Below are 18934 nucleotides of genomic sequence, written 5' to 3'. Positions count from 1 at the left end.
CAAATTCCTACCCAATTAACCCTGCCTCAAGTCTCATCACTCCTTCTAGAAAGAAGGTACTCTGTAAATGGTAAATCTGATTATGTCATTCCACTACTTAAAATCCTTCCATGACTCCCTGCTGAAATCACATCTTTCATCATCTGATATATCTCTCTCCAACTGCAAATCTCACACTACTGCTCATTACTCTGCCTATCCCGAATTTTAGTTCATGAAAAGTAGTGTTCTCTTTCCTCAACTCCTATGATATGATGTTACCTCTACTTATTACTCAGCTCTCTTCATTTCCACTTATCCTTCATGATCCAGTCTCAATGTTACTTTTCTCATAAAGCCATTTCTCATTTCCACTTACGTTACGCCCAGAAGCACCTCCAAGTGCAATACTTACCACCCTGTACAGAATCCATGTGTCTCCTCTAGATTTCTAGAACAGAAGCCATGCCTATGTTGTTCACAATTAGCCCCTAGGCAGTAGCATGGCATGAAATTAAAAGCATGGGTTCCGGACAGCCCGGGTGGCTCAGTGGTTTAGTACCGCCTTCAGCCCAGGGTGTGATCCTGGAGACCTGGGATCGAGTCCCACGTCAGGCTCCCTGCATGGAGCCTGCTTCTCCCTCTGCCTGTGTCTCTGCCTCTCTCTCTTCTCTGTCTCTCATGAATGAATATATAAAATCTTAAAAAAAAAAAAAAAGTTCTCGAGTCAGACAGTCCTAAAAAGTGTCACAAACATTAAGGATTTGAGACAGTCTCTTAAACTCACTTTCCCTAGATTTCCTTACCTATAAAATATAGTTATACGGTTTTTTAAGGATTAAAAGTGATACGTGAAGTATTTATTAGCGTAGTACTTGGTACACAGAGATGGTAGCTAGTATTATAACTTAATATAGCACCTATCAAAGATATATGCTAAATGAATACAGTATTCATAAATTATTAAAAACATGTATTTATTAATGCTAAGCTCATATAATTCATTGTATTTTCAAATAAAGTTTATAATTCTATAAAGTGGCTTCAGTTTAATTCATGTCCATGGCACTGAAGTTTTCCTGTAACTAATATTAAGTTGAATTATAAAGCAGAATGTTCAAAGAGAATCACCTGCGCCTCACTTTCAGGAACAATTTGCTTGTGAAGTCGAATCTGCTCCAAACCAGGGCTTTCTAAAGAATTTGGGGAAGCGTTACAAACTGAGGCAGTTACATTATACCTTGCTGACTGATAAAAGCTGTAGTATTCGAGTCTATTTTCCCCTGAGTTTTCTGGTGCCTTTAGTTTTTGTTTAAACTGAACAACTTTGTAGATCAAAAAAATGATTAAAACACAAGCTAAGATGAAAAAAGCTAGCAAAATGTCAAAAGCCTCATTCAACTTTTCAACTTCTTGTGTACAAATGAGAGATGTTTTCCCTGACACCGCAGCATCATCAATCGGTAGAGCACTGTTTTTTTCCAAGTTCAAGTTAACAGAAGAGGTAAGCTGTATCTGCACAGGTAACACTGCAGTAGCCTCTAACGGATTACCAAAGGTATTCTCTTGAATAAATCTACTGGCAGGTGAAGTACGACTTCGTTCCCAGAAAGTAACGCTCTCAGGATTTTCCAAATGTTTCCCATTTGTGGTTACTTTATGCCAGGCCATCATTAACGCAGTAGTCTTGTGATGAATATGAAGAGATTTTATAGCCCAAGATCTGGATACATTTGTCGAAGATGTAACACAATTTGTAAAGTCAGTCCATTTAATGTAATGCAATGCTCTGCCACGCATGGATGGGGGATTCTGACAATAGATGTTTAGTGTAATGGCTGAAGATGCTAGCCAGTCGCGAAGGCCCAAGAGTTTGCAGTTACATTCCCAAGGATTAGAATTTGCCTGAAGATGAGTCAGTGAAGACAATGGCTTAAGGACCCTTGGATGTAAGTCTGTAAGATTATTAAATGACAGATTAAGGATCTTCAAAGATGCTCCCATGTTTTCAAACGTATCATTACCAATGCTGATTATTCTGTTTCTATCTAACTTAAGGTAAATTAAATTCTTTAACAAGCTAAATGTGTCAGAATTTAAGTTTTCTAGATTATTATGACTTAAGATCAAATGTTTAAGATGATTAATTCCACTAAACCCATCCCTAGCAACATTTTTAATTCCTGAATTTTTCAGGAGGAGATACTCCAAGTTGACAAGTCCTTTAAATGCAAAGGGCTGTATTGCTTCAATATGGTTATGAGACAAAGAAAGTCTTTTAAGGCTCTTAAGTACTTCAAAAGCATTTGACGGTACTTTTGTTAAATTATTACCTCCTAGATACAAACAATCGAGGTTTCCAAGATGTTGAAAGCCTAAATCTGATATCCGCAGAATTTTATTGTTCGATAAATCGAGTATCCGAAGAGCAATCATACCAAAAAAGGTACCACTCCCCAGGACAGTGATGCGATTCCTTTGTAGATTTAAGTACTGAACTGAAACTAAATCATTAAATACTCCTCTTGGAACAAAAGCTACTTGATTAGACTGTAAATATAAAGTACGAAGACTGGAAAGTCCCTCAAATATTCCAGGATCCAAGCGTTTTATAAAATTATTATTTAGATATAGAAAATATAGATGCCTCAACTGAACAAAGGCTTTTGGATATACATACACAATGCTAGAATTATCCAAATACAAGGCTACAAGAGAATGAAGTCCTGTTAATTCTCTCTCATTTATATGAGATATATTGTTTCCAGTCAGATACAGAAAAACTGCACTTTCAGGAAAATTCTTAGGAATACTTGAAAGGCCTAAGTTACGGCAGTTAATATGTCTCCCAGTGCAGAGCTGGCAAACAGACGAACATCCAAGAATCTCTTTATGGAATAAGAATATAAGATAACAGGTAACAAGTAGAAAAAATCGTAGGCAAGGCAGAGAAAAATGTAATCCACACATAGCCCTGTTCTTGGTTTTTCTGTTCATATCAGAATTGGCTATAAAAAAAGAAGGTAAAACTTTAAATCATCAATAAGTTCCCAAAAGTACTGTAATACTAAAAATTCTGTATTTTCTTTCATTTTGATTAGTATCAGCCAACAATACTAAATATAAATATCATCAATTGTACTGTGGTGATAGCATCATATAATGAGTTTGGAATGTGTTCTAGAATTAACACCACCAGGTCATTAACCCACTGTATGACAAAATGATAATTCATATTTAATGAACTGCAAAATAATATGTTTGCTAAAGCTAATATAGAATATTACAACTGACAATAACACAAGTGACAAATGATGATGTAGGGATAATGGTCTATTGGATATACATAATATGTCCTTTCACCAAATTAAAGTCAATATCAAATAACATAATTTATGAAAATACAAATTCACTACAAAAGAGCAATTAAACTCTCAACTACAGCTTTTCACAAAAGCAAATTATTTTTCGTTTCAGTTAAAAGTTTGTATGTAAATAAATAATCTTACCAAGACCAGGAATTGATACTATCGACACTCAGCTGATTCAAGTAAAGGTTTTCTTCCTAAATCTGAAGAGCGACTTTTCTAAACTCCATTTCTTTCTGTGGCACTGCTGACCTCCACCCTTCCACCTTTTTTTTTTTCCTTTTTTTTTAAGTCACAGTTTGCTCAGGAAACACCACTCTTCACACTGGTTCCTCCACAGTCAGTGTGTAAAACAGAGGTTACCATGGATACAGGAAACTGAGAGACAGGAAGTAATTTTATCTGTGTTTCAAAAGTATTGTTGAAAGGAAATCTCAGGAACTTATTTTTTTCAGAAAGCAGTTAATTTGAGTTTTCCTAACACACATACCTAACCATCTGATAATTTAAAAAAATAAGTATTTTTTTTAAAAAGGGAATGTGAAAATTTAAATATTCAGAATGAACAAACTGTAGCAACAGCAACAGATAGCTACTGAAAAGAAAAAGTAAGGTGAAATAAAAGGTAAATGCAGTAATAGAATTTTGGTTAATTTTTTTTTAAGCATAAAATATTTACATTACTTTGAATACACTTCACAGACTTCAACTTTCTTTTAGTCTTTTAAAAAAAAAAAAGGTAGCAAAAACAACATGCAATTTAGAATGGTGAACACAAATGTTGTTACCCTAACCAGAGTGCTCTAACAACTCAAAGAGACTTTTGGGTATAAAAAATACTGAATATCACCATCTAGCACCTTAATTTATTAAGGTATATACCTTTCATTGCCAAATTACTGGCAAAGGTTACATTCAGCAAGAAAAGTTGGGGAGAGTGAAAAAGACCCTTTAATACTTTCCAACATATATGCATCTGAAATACTGTGAATTTTTTACAATAAAAATCTATATGTGTATACTGTGATATTTTAGGGTAATGATTTAAAGAGTTAACTATAAGTTACTTACATATATATTGCTTATTCATTACTTTTCCAAAAAGCCCATTGAATTGGCTAATTCTGACGCTGATTATTATTACTGATACTCTGATAATACACCTCAAGGATCAGTAATGATATATATAGAATTGTATACTGTAACTCTCTTGTGCTATTAAAGCATCTTTCACATCAATTACTTCAGATAATAATATGAATTACTTCCATATTGAATATTTGGTAAAATACTCAGCACTTTCTATAACAATAAAAAATCAAAGGTACATACTAGATAACAGATCTTTATCAAAATGATTTAGAATTTTCACAAATATCCTTTGTGGCTAGCTATTGTTGTTGCTATTGAATGAAGAAATTAGAAAAATCACCACCAAAAAACCCAAATGACATGAATTGATGTAAAGATGGAAGAGCTAGGTTTCTCAAGTCCATCTTGTGTTTAGTGTTCTCTTTCTTTTTTTTTTTTTTAAAGACTTTATTATTTATTCATGAGAGACACAGAGAGAGAGAGAGAGAGGCAGAGATACACAGGCAGAGGGAGAAGCAGGCTCCATGCAGGGAGCCCAATGTGGGACTCGATTCCAGGACTCCAGGATCACGCCTTGGGCCAAAGGCAAGCACTCAACCACTGAGCCACCCAGGCGAACCATGTTTAGTGTTTTCAATAACATAAATCCTTCAAATGCATCATACAACTTAAAGAATTATGATGGAGTTCAGGATACCACATCCCAAAATATAGCACTGTAGCATACAGAATGTTCTAAACTGAAGGAATCTGAGAAAAAGAAGCATTAAAGAATCTCTCTGATCCCTCCCCTACCTCCAACCACACCCCCATACCACCTGCTCTTTGCGCTGAAAGAGGTCATTAAATAACTTCATGTGAGAGGTGCCCTCCACTCTAAAGGAAGGAAAGGAGCATCCTTATCTTTGAAGACAAAGAGACTCCGAGAAGAATCCAAACAATACCCCACACACACACACTGTGTGTGTACAATTACCTCATATTCTGTGCCCTCTCCTATTTTTCCAGACTTTTCACTCTGCATCAAACCTAGCATAAAAACACACAGGTTTGGGATGCCTAGGTAAACGGTTAAGCCAATGGCTCAGGTCACAGTACTAAGGGTCCTCAGATGGAGCCCCATGTGGGGCTCCCTGCTCAACAGGAAATCTGTTTTCCCTTTGTTACTCCCACCCCCACCCCACAACTCCGCTTGTGCTCTCTTACATGCATTCTCACTCTCTCTCAAATATACAAAATCTTTAAAAAAAAAACAAAAACAAAAACAAAAACAAAACCACAACCATACACACACATAAGTTTAACAATCCCTTTTGGATCTTCAATTCCTTTTGAAGGCTCCCATGTCATGTACAGCTTACATTACATGTATATGCTTTTCTCCTGTTAATTTTAGTTTGATTTTCAGACTCAGGGACCCTGAGAAGTCAAGGAAAACTTTTTCCTTCTCTGGAAGAACTCATCGATATCAAAATAAAATTTAGAGGAAAAACTACAAAGTGATAAGATGATATAACATTAACTTTGTCCTCCAATTCCAGAAATATCCAAAGCAGACAAAAATATTTATTCTTCTTAGATCTCGGAAATAAAATTCTTAGTAAATTCCACTACATAAAAGTGACAGAATAAAATAAACTCTCTTTCTCCTTTTGCAAAACCTGAGGTAAACTAAGGTTGACCACCACAAACAATAAATCTACATCCAGTATCAAGAAAAAACAAAGTTTATTTAGCCTTTCTGTTCATAAGGTTCATAGGGGTTACTGCTGTTATGGACAGTGATCACTACCACAGAAGAACACAGAAATCAAGACCTCGAAACAGGGTGATACAGGGACAGAATTCAGAGATCTCTTCATCTTACTCGCTATGAGCACGTAGCTGAATAGTGGCACAACTGGCCACTCAAGATTTAGATTAATAGTAGAGTTTCCCAGCTTCCCGCTGCACTGACTGGAAGGTGTATGTCCTTGTGCATTAACTACTACCATTTCACAGCCAGTTCATATTCTTGGGGTAATTTAAAACTATCTCATTACCTTGTCAATCCTCTAACATGTTCGGTAATGTTTTCATATGATATCCAAGGCATAATAATGTTCCCCGATCTCAACTGTGTTATTTTGATTTTGTTCTAGAATAACATATCAAAATGGATCCTCATATCCCTTTTCTGAGTTCTATTAATTTTCATTAGAACTAGAAATAGTTTTAATGACAATCAGCTTCCTAAAAGAGCTTCCTCTTTTTCTTCCCCCGGGAAACTGACTCACTGAATTATTTTTCTCTTTCTCTTCTTGTGGACCGTCATTAACACTGCCTTCAAATAATCTATTTCAGGTATCAATACAAATCTCTTTTCTTTTCTATTCAGAAATTCCGTGACAAGAGAATGCATAAATCAAGCAATCATTGTATTACTATATTTTCAAGATTATTATTTAGATATACACCTATATTATTTAGATATACAGCATCTACATATCAACCAACCAAGATGGGCTTACACAGAAAGAACAGTTGACAATAGTGCTTACTAATCTTATGGATCTTAAAAGTAACTTATAGACCCTAAAATCAAGAGAATCAAAATCTGAAATGATGATGTTTACAATTAAAACTATTCTGGTAACAATAAAAAAACATATTACTTTGCTCAAGGTAGGAGGAAATTTTAGTGAAAAGCAGTTTCTCAATATAGATTACTTATCAGTTGCAAGGAAAAAGAACAGCAACTGCACAGTGGAGAAATCAAACACCTTCACCAGAATTAATATCATTAATGAGAAGCAGGTGGACACTACATGCCACTGGATATAATATTTCAAGAAGGACAGCATCAATCACTTAGGTGATATTCCAACGAAGGATGAATAGCCCCAATCTAATCATTAGAAGTCATGAGACACATCCCAAATGAGGAATGTTCTATTCTGGGAGCAGAAAAAGGAGGGAGGGAAAGCAAGAAAAGAACTTATTCTTCAAAAATGTTAGTCATAAGAAACAAAGACTCAGGAAATATTACAGAGTAAGAGACTATAAAGACATAACAACTAAATGCAAGATCTAATCCTAGACTGATGCTTTCAGGAGTAAAAGGCCATGATCTATTCACCTTACATGCAATTAATTCAGAAAATAAAGCATCAAGTATATTGTGTGTGCATGTGTAATGTATGTATCCGCATGTAATGATGGTGAGGGGTATATGCTAATAACATCCAGGCTATATCACGCTCATGAAACTAGAGACTGGTGAGGGAGAAAGCTTAAAAGCACTAAACACCCAAAAGTTCTTCAATGGCTAAAAGTGTCATATCCACATGATGGAACACTACTCAGTACACACAAAAACACTAACATTCTAATGACACAAACAACAGCTTAGGCAAATTTATAAGGCATTATGCTGCTTGACAAGACCGATCTCAAAAAAAGAAAAAAAAAAGTTATACACTGCCTGGTTCCATTTATACAACATCTTCAAACAGACACAATTACAGTGAAAGAAAACAGATCGGTGGGAGCCGATGAAAGTCAAGGAAAGAATGGGATTCTGAAGGCATGCAGCACGAAGGAGTTTCCTCTGGTGATGAAGCTGTTCACCTGTGTTTTGACTACAGTGATGGTTTTGCAGTATACATGGTATTAAAATTTATATTAATGTATAACACCTCCAAAAGTCAATTTTACTCTATGTAAATTTAACAAAGTTTAAAAAGAGCCATTATATTTTAAAATACAAATATTTGTGGCTAAAAAAGAAAAAACATAAAAAAGCTACTAAACAAAACTAGTTTGATTTACAATCATGATCGGTTTTATAAAGGAAAAACACTAAAAAGCATGTCAGTTTACAGAATTTGTCAAGATTCTGAAGCATGAAAACAACAAAGCAAACTCCAGAGAGAGAGAATAGCCAGCATGGTTGATAGAGAAGATGAGAGAGACTAGGGTGGAATAGGGCTCGAGAGGGAAGACAAAAAGGCAACCCCCAACCAGTTGTTCCATGGAGACACTGAAGGGTCTTGAACTAGAATAGGGATAAGATCATTTGTGTTTTTAAAACATGGCTGTTGTCTTCTCTGTGGAATATGGCTTGGATGAGATCAGAAAAAATGAGGAAAGAGCAATTTAGGAGTTAACAGTCTAGGTAAAAGACTAAGCTTATATGAAGATAGTGGAAATGGAGGGGGTGGATCTAAGATATATTTAGAGGTGTAGTCAACAGCTTTGGTAATGGATTAAATGTGGATATTGAGAGGTCACATTGTCAAAGACAATTTCCAAGGTTCTGACATGAATAACTGGGTGTTCAGAAGAATCCAAAACTGAGAAGAGCGCAGCGCATTGAGTATTACCCAATTCAGACACATTACTGAGAGCCTGCAGGTGCCAAACATTGTGCTAGACTCTAAGGATACTAAAGATAAAATCTGCTCCCTGATCTCCAAGAACTCAAGATGTTCTATGAAAGAATAAATGTTCAGCTGGCATCCTCATTATAATAATATCCTGCCTATGCAGGGTATTCTATAAGCGAGTACTCTATATCTGGTGTTAAGTAGAGGAAAAAAAAAATCTGTACGACATTATCATCATTACAGCCAGAATTTACTTACTGAGCATATACCACTTTAAGCAATGCTCTAAGCACTTTCCATGTTTTACGTCACTTAATACACAGAACAACCCAACATGTAGGATGGTTTTAAAGATGAGAATAGGAGTGCTGCCAACGCCCCGGCGGAGGAGCTGAGGTTTTTGACAACTATGCAGTCACGGTTATGATTGGTGGAGAGCCATATACCCTTGGACTTTTTGATACTGCAGGGCAAGAGGATTATGACAGATTACAACCGCTGAGTTATCCACAAACAGCTGTATTTCTAGTCTGTTTTTCAGTGGTCTCTCCATCCTCATTTGAAAATGTGAAGGAAAAGTGGGTGCCTGAGATAACTCACCACTGTCCAAAGACTCCTTTCTTGCTTGTTGGGACCCAAATTGATCTCCGAGATGACCCCTCTACTATCGAGAAACTTGCCAAGAACAAACAGAAGCCTATCATTCCAGAGACTGCTGAAAAGCTGGCCCGTGACCTGAAGGCGGTCAAGTATGTGGAGTGTTCTGCACTCACACAGAAAGGCCTAAAGAACGTATTTGACGAAGCAATATTGGCTACCCTGGAGCCTCCAGAACCGAAGAAGAGCCGCAGGTGTGTGCTGCTATGAACATCTCTCCAGAGCCCTTTCTGCACGACTGGTGTCAGCATCGTACTAAAAGCAATGTTAAATCAAACTAAAGATTAAAGATTAAAATTCGTTTTTGCAATAATGACAAATGCCCTGCACCTACCCACATGCACTCGTGTGAGACAAGGCCCATATAGGTATGGCCCCCTTCCCCCTCTCAGTACTAGTTAATTTGAGTAATTGTGTATTGTCAGAAAAGTGATTAGTACTAGTTTTTGTTCTATCGTTTCAAAAAAATATTTTTTTTTTTGTTTAAAAGCAAGGCATGCTTGTGATGACTCTGTAACAGACTAATTTGGGTTGTTGAAGCTGTTCCCGGGCTCCGTCCACTCTGGAGAATGATCTGGGACATTTAGTTTTTTTTGTTTTGTTTTTTTTGTTTTTTGTTTTTTGTTTTTGCGGGGGTGGGGTGGGGTGGTGGTGCAGGGAGTGTGTGTGGGGTTTGTTTTTATTTAGTCATGTTTTTTAAATTCATTAACCATTGGACAGCCCTTAAGGGGAGGAGGACGGATTGATTCCACATTCCACTTCCTAGATCTAGTTTAGAAAACTTGTTCCCCACCTGGTGCTCTTAGGAAGGAGTATAGTAAATGCCTCATTTAATAACATACTCCTTTTTGAAAGTTGCCTTTTCTCTCCACCCTTGAGTAGGTCCAGTATTTGATGAAACTCATGAAAGTGGGTGGAACCTGTCTTTGCCCCTCCTCTTTTCTAGGATGCACTATATATGTGACTGTGACTTTCAAGGAAATTTGTTTGCCATTTACTGAATTTTTTTTGAATTTAATTTCTAACTTCTTTCACTGATAAATGAAGAAAAGTATTGCACCTTTTGAAATACACCAAATGGATTGAGTACATAATTAAAAAACATTTTTTTCCCTGTCAGTCATTGTCTTATATGCTTAGCATAGATGTCCAGCTTAATAGTGTATGATAACAGTGTTCCTAGAACACAACTGAAGACCTGGTGAATCAAAGAAATGTGAGAGGTGGCGCTACGAGACAGATGTCTATGGAATGATGCACATCCTCTTTTAAGTTGGGAGGATGGAGACCTGCTTCATGAAGAAGCTGGGGGTGGGGGTGGGGGTGGGGAGAACATTTAACAACATGGGGACCAGTCAGGGGAATCCCCTTATTTCTGTTTTGCATATGAGGAACCCTAGAGTAGCTAGTTAAGGCTCTCTAGTTTAATAAAAAAAATCATGGAGTCTTATGAAGACTCTTCATAAGTGTTAATAGGGATATTATCCACTTATTTTGGTCGCAGTTTCCAATTTTTAAAAATATTTAGGTAATCTTCTCCCCCTTCCCCAAATCCTAATTATTGTAGATTCATTAGTGTTGAACCAATGCTTTCTCATGTCTCAATTCTTTGTATATGCATTCTTTTCAGATGTATTAAACAAACAAAAAACCCTTCACAAAAAAATAAATAAATAAATAAATAAAGATGAGAATAGGGATATGGTAAATACCTTGCTCAAGGTCACGCAGTGTATTCAGGAGCCGGGATTCCAATCTGCCCAGTGTGGTTCAGAGCCTGAACCATAAGCCTTTCACTGTATGCCCTCAACCCGAGTCCAACCTCTAAAGAAGTTCAGAAGGTAAGATACATAAAAAGCACAGAAACAGAGCAAGCAAAACATGATAACAAATGTATGATGCAGTCAAAAAACCTCAAGAAGGCAGAGAAACCGAAGGACTTTGACAAATGAAAAAAAATGGGAGACAGATAAAAAACGTCCAAGGAAGGCAAAGATTTCAGGGAAGGCAACAACACTGGGGCCCTTTTACCACCTAGCATTCTACCTGCTTCCTCCAGTTTCCCTTCCACCTGGCCTCTATTCCAAACCTTTTTACTTGATCTATAATAAATCTGGGGATTTAAGGGCTCCACTGCTGATGAATGTTAACAAGAGTAGCACAAGCTGCTGTCCAGCTGCACATTCAATGATTATCTTAAATGTCTGCCAAATACAAACTGAGGGTCAACCCTACACAACCACTCTGTACAGAGGAGTCAATGGAAACTTCTTCCTGGGCTGAAATACCTGCCAATTTCTGAAAGGTGAAATGGAGGCAGCAGCAATAATGAATGAACAAGAATAATGAACAGAGAGTGAGAGTTGGCAGGCACGTACAATGTCTGTGCATGAAACAGCTGCAGGGAGATAGTATCTATCTTCAAGTGCTGGCATGGGTCACATTTGGACAGTCTGAATGGGAGACAGCCTTGTAATAAATGAGTGACAGCCTCAGGAAAGCCTAAATCGGTACCTCACACACTTGGTCAAAATAACTGACAGTTGTAACATTAAGAGTAGCAATATTAATACACAGATAATAGTATAGCAACAAGTGAAAAGGTTATATTCAATCATTTACCATTAAAACTCTTAGGCATTCAACATTTTAATGGGCACCGTATATACATTCTCCAATTTAGCCTCAAGATAACCCATAGTTGCTGGCTGGAAACATCAAAAAATGAAGAAAGGCAGGCAACGTCACATCAACAGTAGGCAAAACACACCCCTGAACCCAAATTTAGCTTTCTTCACCACCATGATGTGTCTTTTCCTCTCCGAAACTGCGGGAGAGAGTGAAAGCAGAAGCTCAAGGAAAAGAATCCCCAAAAGTAGGACGTTCTTCAAGCGGTAAGGGTGTATTAGGTACACAAAAAAATTAGAAAGTCCATAGGAATCATTATTTTACTCCTTTTATACCTTTGTTGGACCAAGTTGTACTCTGTCGCAACTGTTTTAGGCCTAGACCCAATACCTCATTCTCATTCACAAACTTCATCTCATTCTAAAATGGTTATAAGATCCTACAACTTCAAAGTCACCTTACCGGATCATAATTTGGGTCTTTTGGGTATAATATTTAAAAGTTTAAGGCTATACAATGGTTACTGATTTACTACAGGTACTGAGTGTCTATAAAATGACTGTCACCTTATGAGAAGTTTGTCAGAAGCATTTATCTGATTTGTAGATGGGGCAGCTGCCCTAGATTGAGGAAAATACTGAGAGTATAGTCCCATATTCATAAGCATTCAGAAACTGTCCTTCCTCCTGTAGTTAGGACAGGAGACAGAAGACAAAAACAGTCCTAAGTATGCAAGGGCATACTGAATAATATGTCCTAAAGGTGCAGTGGGATGTATCACCAATTCAGAGCAGGGTGCTCTAGCACATAATAGGAATTTTTAAAATATTGCTGAATGTTGGTTTTATCAGTACCACAGGCTTTATATTAAGAGAAGAATATAGAAGCATATGGGTTCTGCTATGTTTCAAGAGTACAGTGAATCTTTATTGGAAATGAAAGCCAAAATAAACTATTTCCATTCAAATTCTAAGGTTAGGGATAGAAACGTTTCCAAACAGTTTTAAAAGGGTGTAACTTCTTTGGGAAAGAGGAGTAGAGAATGAGATTTCAAAGCACTGACAGAAAAGCAAACTGATGTTCAGTTTAAAAAAAAAAAAGTTTTAGAACTGATTATTACCAGTTTAAAAAAAAAATTACCAACCCCAGAATTAGAAAATTTACCTCTTTTTTCACAGAACTGTTCTGTATACAGATAAAGGCAGTGAACCTGCAATTATGGCACCAATTGTTCATCTTCCTAAACCACCTTGTCTGTATCTTCCAGCTTCTGTTAGATAACAGCTACCAAAACTCAAGTACGAATACTAATGAGCTCAAAAGTATGCATCTTATTCAATTTATGTTTGGGAAGAAAACCAGCCTGTGAATTCACAACAAGAACCAAAAAATACATATGCAGAGCAGTCAAAAAACAAAATCATTAAAAGCTGTATCACAGAGGGATTTCCCCCAGTTGAATTAAATGATCGTAACCAGTAATTACTACAAACCAAATCAGATTACATACATTCATAATAAGCATTCATAATCCAAAGGTTATTTTTTTGAAAAGCTAAGTATATCTATCCCATTTGTATACTACACATTCAAAAGGAAGATAGAAAGTAGAGCCTCATCGGCTGAAGTCCTGGAATTTCCAAAAATTCTAAGACATGTTTTATTCTCCTTATCTAACAAGGAGAGAGAGGTATATGTCATCATTCAATATATCTTATAACGATTGTTTTCATGGTGGACTGGCAAAATACAATTTCTCGACAACTTTCCCCATGACACCTCACTGCTCCTTTCTTCAAGTTTCTATATGAGATAATATAAACTGTTAAAAATCACTTCAAACCAAAAAATAATAATTAAAAAAATCACTTCAAACCAATCTTGAGGAAAAAAACAGCAAAAATAAGAGCAACTACCACAAAACTAAAACTCTAGACTATCCTAGACTGTAAGTTCCACGAGGCCAAGGGCCACAACCATTTTGCTCCTCCCAGTAACCTCATGGTCTATCATTCCACAGATGTTCAGTTTAATATTTGATGGAAAGGGAGAGAGAATGACCATTTAGCTAAGGGGTAATCACTAAGGGTACTTTCTGCCACTCCGATTCTGAAATGAGTATACTATAAGGTACAGTGAAATAGCTTGGCAAGGCTAAATCATCTTGTCTATCATCTGCACACAAGAGGTAGAAGAAAAGTATGTTTTCCATCAGTCTTCTCAGATTGTCTTCTATCTAAACTCTAGAGTGAACACAAGAATCTGATACACAGACATAGCACAGCTTTTCAAAAGCATGAGAGACAACGTAACTTTAATTGGTAATTTGACTTCCAGTAACAGCTCAATCTACCAATAGAAATCCATTCATAAAATCAGACCTATACAAAGTAGGGGAATCAACTGTTTAAAATTACTCATCTCTCAAAATGAATGAATGAATATAGAAATACATAAAGTTATCCATTGCTCTAGTCTAACAGAAATGATAATGTGTTAGTAATTAAGATTTTGATTCATCAGTTTAGAAAAGATCAGTCTTGAAGAGACTCATCTTTTTTGAATTGAGGTAGAAAATTAGTATAAACAAATGTGTCCAATAACAGCTTTTCATTTCAAAATTACACAAAAGGATTTAGTGTTGTTGAATGCCTGAAGAATTTATACTTTATATATTCATACTTTGTATATCCTGTGCATACTTTTTAATTGTAGCATTTCAGAACAATATAAATTGTCTTATTCATTATAGTAAATTCATTTTCAGAGAGACAAGTGACTTCCCAAGTGTTAGAACAAAAATGTAATTCCAAATCCCACAATTTCACACTACCTCCTTTCTCAATTTATAGATTTCATGCTCAAACAACTACCATAAGTTTTTTAAATATTTCCTTTTAAAGTAAATATATCAAAATTCATTCCATACTTCTTTTTTTGAGAAATGGTATTAACAGGCAAGTACACAAAATTTATATATATAATTTCAGATTAAAAGTACGCCTCAAGTAGCCTAATTCAAAGAACTAATAATTTGCAACAATACTACAAATCATAGTATCTACAAAAACTGTCCTTTTTAAGGCTGCTAAATGTGAATATGATTTATGGTGTGTTAATATGATAAAACTGAAGAATAATCTGTTTACTACCTCAAGTAGTACTTTATATAATCCCCCAAAAAGTATGCCATACTTCCTCCCAGGACTGACAAACTAAGAAATCTTAATTTTTCAGGGCACAAACATTCTTTAAAAGTTCAGAAAAATGTTATTTAGTTGGGAGAAAAAATTGCATACATTACAGTGTAAGTATTAAATTCATTCTTCATTCATTCATTAAACTTACTGTGGACCTACTAAGGTGATAAGCATGGTGCTAAAAACAAAAGTTGGTTAATAGTGTATTAATCATGGCTTCTTAATTTTCCATATGTTGACTGATGGTTTGACAAATGGGGCCTTAATGACCCTGCAAAGACTGCCCTTCCCAGAGCTACCCAATTTAGAGGGACAGTAAATGACTGCCTTCCAGCAAAATTACATATGCAAACCAACTGATCCAGAGCACTGGGGTCTAGAGTTTTTACCAAATTTCTGAACCAGAATTAGAGGATTAGGGTACAGGAGAGTTTAGCAGTTTCCCAAATGGTAACTCTAAATTGGAGGTTAGAAGTTCTATTGGCATCTACCAGGCAGAGGGCAGAGATACTGCTAAGTGTCCTACAAGGCACAAGATGGTTCTGCATAACAAATAATCATCTAGAGGTGCCTACATGGCTCAGTCAGGTAAGCGTCTGACTCCTGAGAGTGGCTAAGGTCATGATCTAAGGGTCTTCAGATAGAGCCCCTTTCAGGTTCTAGATTGGGCATGGAGTCTGCTTAAGAGTCTCTCTCCCCCCCCCCTACTCTCCCCAACCCTGTCTCTAAACAAACAAACAAACAAACAAACAAACAAACAAACAAGGGGTGCCTGGGTGGCTCAGTTGGTTGAGCACCTAACTCTTGTTTTCAACTCAGATCATGATAGGAACATCATGGCTCTCAGCTCTCAGCTCACCAGGGAGTCTGCGTGAGGATTGCTCTCTACCTCTGCCCCTCCTCCCACCTACACACACATCTCTCTCTGTCCCCTCTCTAAAATAAAAAAATAAATCTTAGAAAGAAAAAGAAAAGCTCCAAATAATCATCTGTTGAGAAGTCATGCTTTAGAACAGTGTATTTCTGCATTTGAAAACCCATTATAATAAAAGAAGAAGAAAATAACATTTCATAATTTAGCTGATTAAAAAAATCACCATCAACATTATTCTCTAGATCTGCTTGTTTTAGGCAAGCAAAATGTTACACTGCAATTTCTAAAAGAAACAAAGGAACAGAAAACTACTATTACATGGGAGATTAACCAGGTATTATTATTACTGGGGATGCAGAAAGGGGAAAATTTTGCCAAACTCCAACAACTATGTAGTTTAAGTAGAAGGAAAAGTGATATAAGAAAACAATAAAACTGCTGACCTAAACTTGCACATTACCTTCTATTAGACAATGTGAATATAAGTCTTTGTAAATTCTATCATGGGCCAATGACTATGTGGCAAACTTACACAGCAATTAAGTTTCTTGTTTGCAGATTGTTACATTTTCTGTATCTATCAATGTTCCTTTAGTTACTCATCAACTATAAAGTGAAATAATTATTCTTTTAAATTTTATTACATTATTCAATACTCTTTGATAACCCGTAAAGCGACATGAATTCATTTTCAATATTTACTTCATTTTTTTTTTAAAAAACAAATCTCAAAAATCTCCTTCAGAAATCCCTTCTATAATTTCTTTTTCCGTTCCGTCTTTTTTTTTTTCTTTTAAATTATTTATTTTTGATAGTCATACAGAGAGAGAGAGAGGCAGAGACACAGGCAGAGGGAGAAGCAGGCTCCATGCACCGGGAGCCCGACGTGGGATTCGATCCCGGGTCTCCAGGATCGCGCCCTGGGCCAAAGGCAGGCGCCAAACCGCTGCGCCACCCAGGGATCCCTATTTACTTCATTTTAAACACAAAAACAAGATCCACTCTTCCTATCATATCTCTTTCCAACTTTTAAGTCTGAAATTTTAATGTTTAAGAGAACTCCATGTCTTCATAAAGTTCTGCCCCTCAATTTACACAGGTTGACATGAGCCCCAGTCTATTCCTGACTTACAGAACCTTGTATTTTCCTTATAGAAGCCAACTATTTCGGCTACCTATATATCAAAATTATTTTTAACCACGTATTTATACAAAATTAAATATTAAAGCAAACAGTTGTCTCATAAAAAATGTAAAATAGGTGCAATTTTAGATACAATAATTTAGATACAATTAGATATCTTTCCTCATTTAATGTGTGTCATTTCTAATTTATCCTCAGTAATTTCAGTACTTTATGTTAGGAGAAACCCTAACGTGCTTTATTAACTATAATATTTTTTCCATTCATTAATTTATTCCACAAATATTTACAGACTGCTAGCTACTGCCAAATACCAGATTTTTTGACTTTTGAAAATATTTAAAATATTTTTAAATTTTATTTAAATTAAATTTGCCAACATACATTATAACACCCAATGTTCATCCCATCAAGTGCTTTCCTTAATGCCTATCACCCAATCCCCATCCTCCCTCCTTCCTCCCCTTCAGCAACCCTTTGATTCCCAGAGTTAGCAGTCTCTCATGTTTTATCTTCCTCCCTAATTTTTCTCCACTCAGTTTCCCTCCTTTCCCTTATGGTCCCTTTCACTATTTCTCATATTCCACATATGAGTGAAACCGTATGATAATTGACATTCTCTGACTTACTTCACTCAGTGTAATACCCTCCAGTTCCATCCATGTCAATGTAAATAAAAACCAGGTTAACATTTTAATTTTAAAGGCCTAAATAATCTCAAGTCACTATCCACGAAAAAGGGAAACAGTAATAAGTAAAAATACATGTAGCTAAAATTTGGTTTTCAAAAATTAATAAAATACACTCAATTTCACAGGGAGGAAGTATGTTGGTCTTGCCCATGTTTACCTGAGAGACAGAACCAAATGATAGTTAAAAAAGAGCAAACTCTTGCATCAAGTTGTCCCAGGTCATAATATGCCCTATGTCATGCCACATGCCACACACCAGGCAAGTTAGTTTACATTTTTAGGTTATTTCTTTACTCTATTAATAAAGAAAATAATCATGCCTCTGCCTCAGGACCATAATTAAAAACTGAATGAGATACAAATATCAAACATGTGGCAAACGTGCTCAATAATTATTATCTATTACTGTGGTGTTAGGACAAAACAATTACATATGTGCTTAATTCAAACTATCATACTAGAAATAATACCTACATTTTAAAAAAGAATTTCTAAAGCTAACTGATTTCACTAATCTAACATCAGGATAGACGTGTTCTGAAGGCTGCTCAAGACAAAACGATCTAGTTTATTCCTCTCATACAAAACCAAGTCTTAAGACCTGCTTTTATACCTTTAAAAGTATTTTTTAAAAAAAGAAGAAGAAGAAGAAGAAGAAGAAGAGCAGATTGCTAAACTCCACAACAGCAGAGGTAAAAATACAGAAAATAGGTATTCATATGTAATGTCCAAAGCAAAGAATTTTGCATTTGCTTTACAAGAATGAGAGAGTTTTAACAAAGTTTGTATAAACTATAATAAGATGACTTCATCAATGTTACGAGAAAAAAAGTACTTGCAAGTTTCATTAGAGACAATCCAAAATAAAAAACAACAAATTATGTAACATTCTTTTGAATTACCAGGATATTTTTATGAAGTGGTACTGACATA

At 35.9% G+C, this 18934-nt stretch overlaps 3 protein-coding genes across 3 annotated transcripts in view; 1 reads left to right on the top strand and 2 right to left on the bottom strand.

The window, feature by feature from the left end:
- The window catches only part of IPO11 (importin 11), a 205287-nt gene that overhangs the window by 51797 nt on the left and 134556 nt on the right, over window positions 1-18934 (bottom strand). The gene's annotated exons all lie outside the window — the stretch shown is intronic.
- On the bottom strand, window positions 938-3653 carry LRRC70 (leucine rich repeat containing 70). The gene is made up of 2 exons (XM_041766937.1): window positions 3489-3653; window positions 938-2987 (listed from the first exon to the last, which is right to left on the bottom strand). The coding sequence occupies exon 2, from the start codon at window positions 2974-2976 to the stop codon at window positions 1081-1083; it is 1896 nt and encodes a 631-aa protein (XP_041622871.1). The 5' UTR covers window positions 2977-2987; window positions 3489-3653; the 3' UTR covers window positions 938-1080.
- On the top strand, window positions 8007-9987 carry LOC121496975 (cell division control protein 42 homolog). The gene is made up of 2 exons (XM_041765918.1): window positions 8007-8087; window positions 9170-9987. Exons 1-2 carry the CDS (start codon window positions 8007-8009, stop codon window positions 9671-9673), a joined length of 585 nt encoding a protein of 194 aa, XP_041621852.1. The 3' UTR covers window positions 9674-9987.

The sequence above is a fragment of the Vulpes lagopus genome, chromosome 8, assembly GCF_018345385.1.
Source record: "Vulpes lagopus strain Blue_001 chromosome 8, ASM1834538v1, whole genome shotgun sequence".
Taxonomy (NCBI): Eukaryota; Metazoa; Chordata; class Mammalia; order Carnivora; family Canidae; genus Vulpes; species Vulpes lagopus.
The sequence above is the reverse complement of the archived record's forward strand: the minus strand, read 5'-3'. Positions and strand labels throughout refer to the sequence as shown.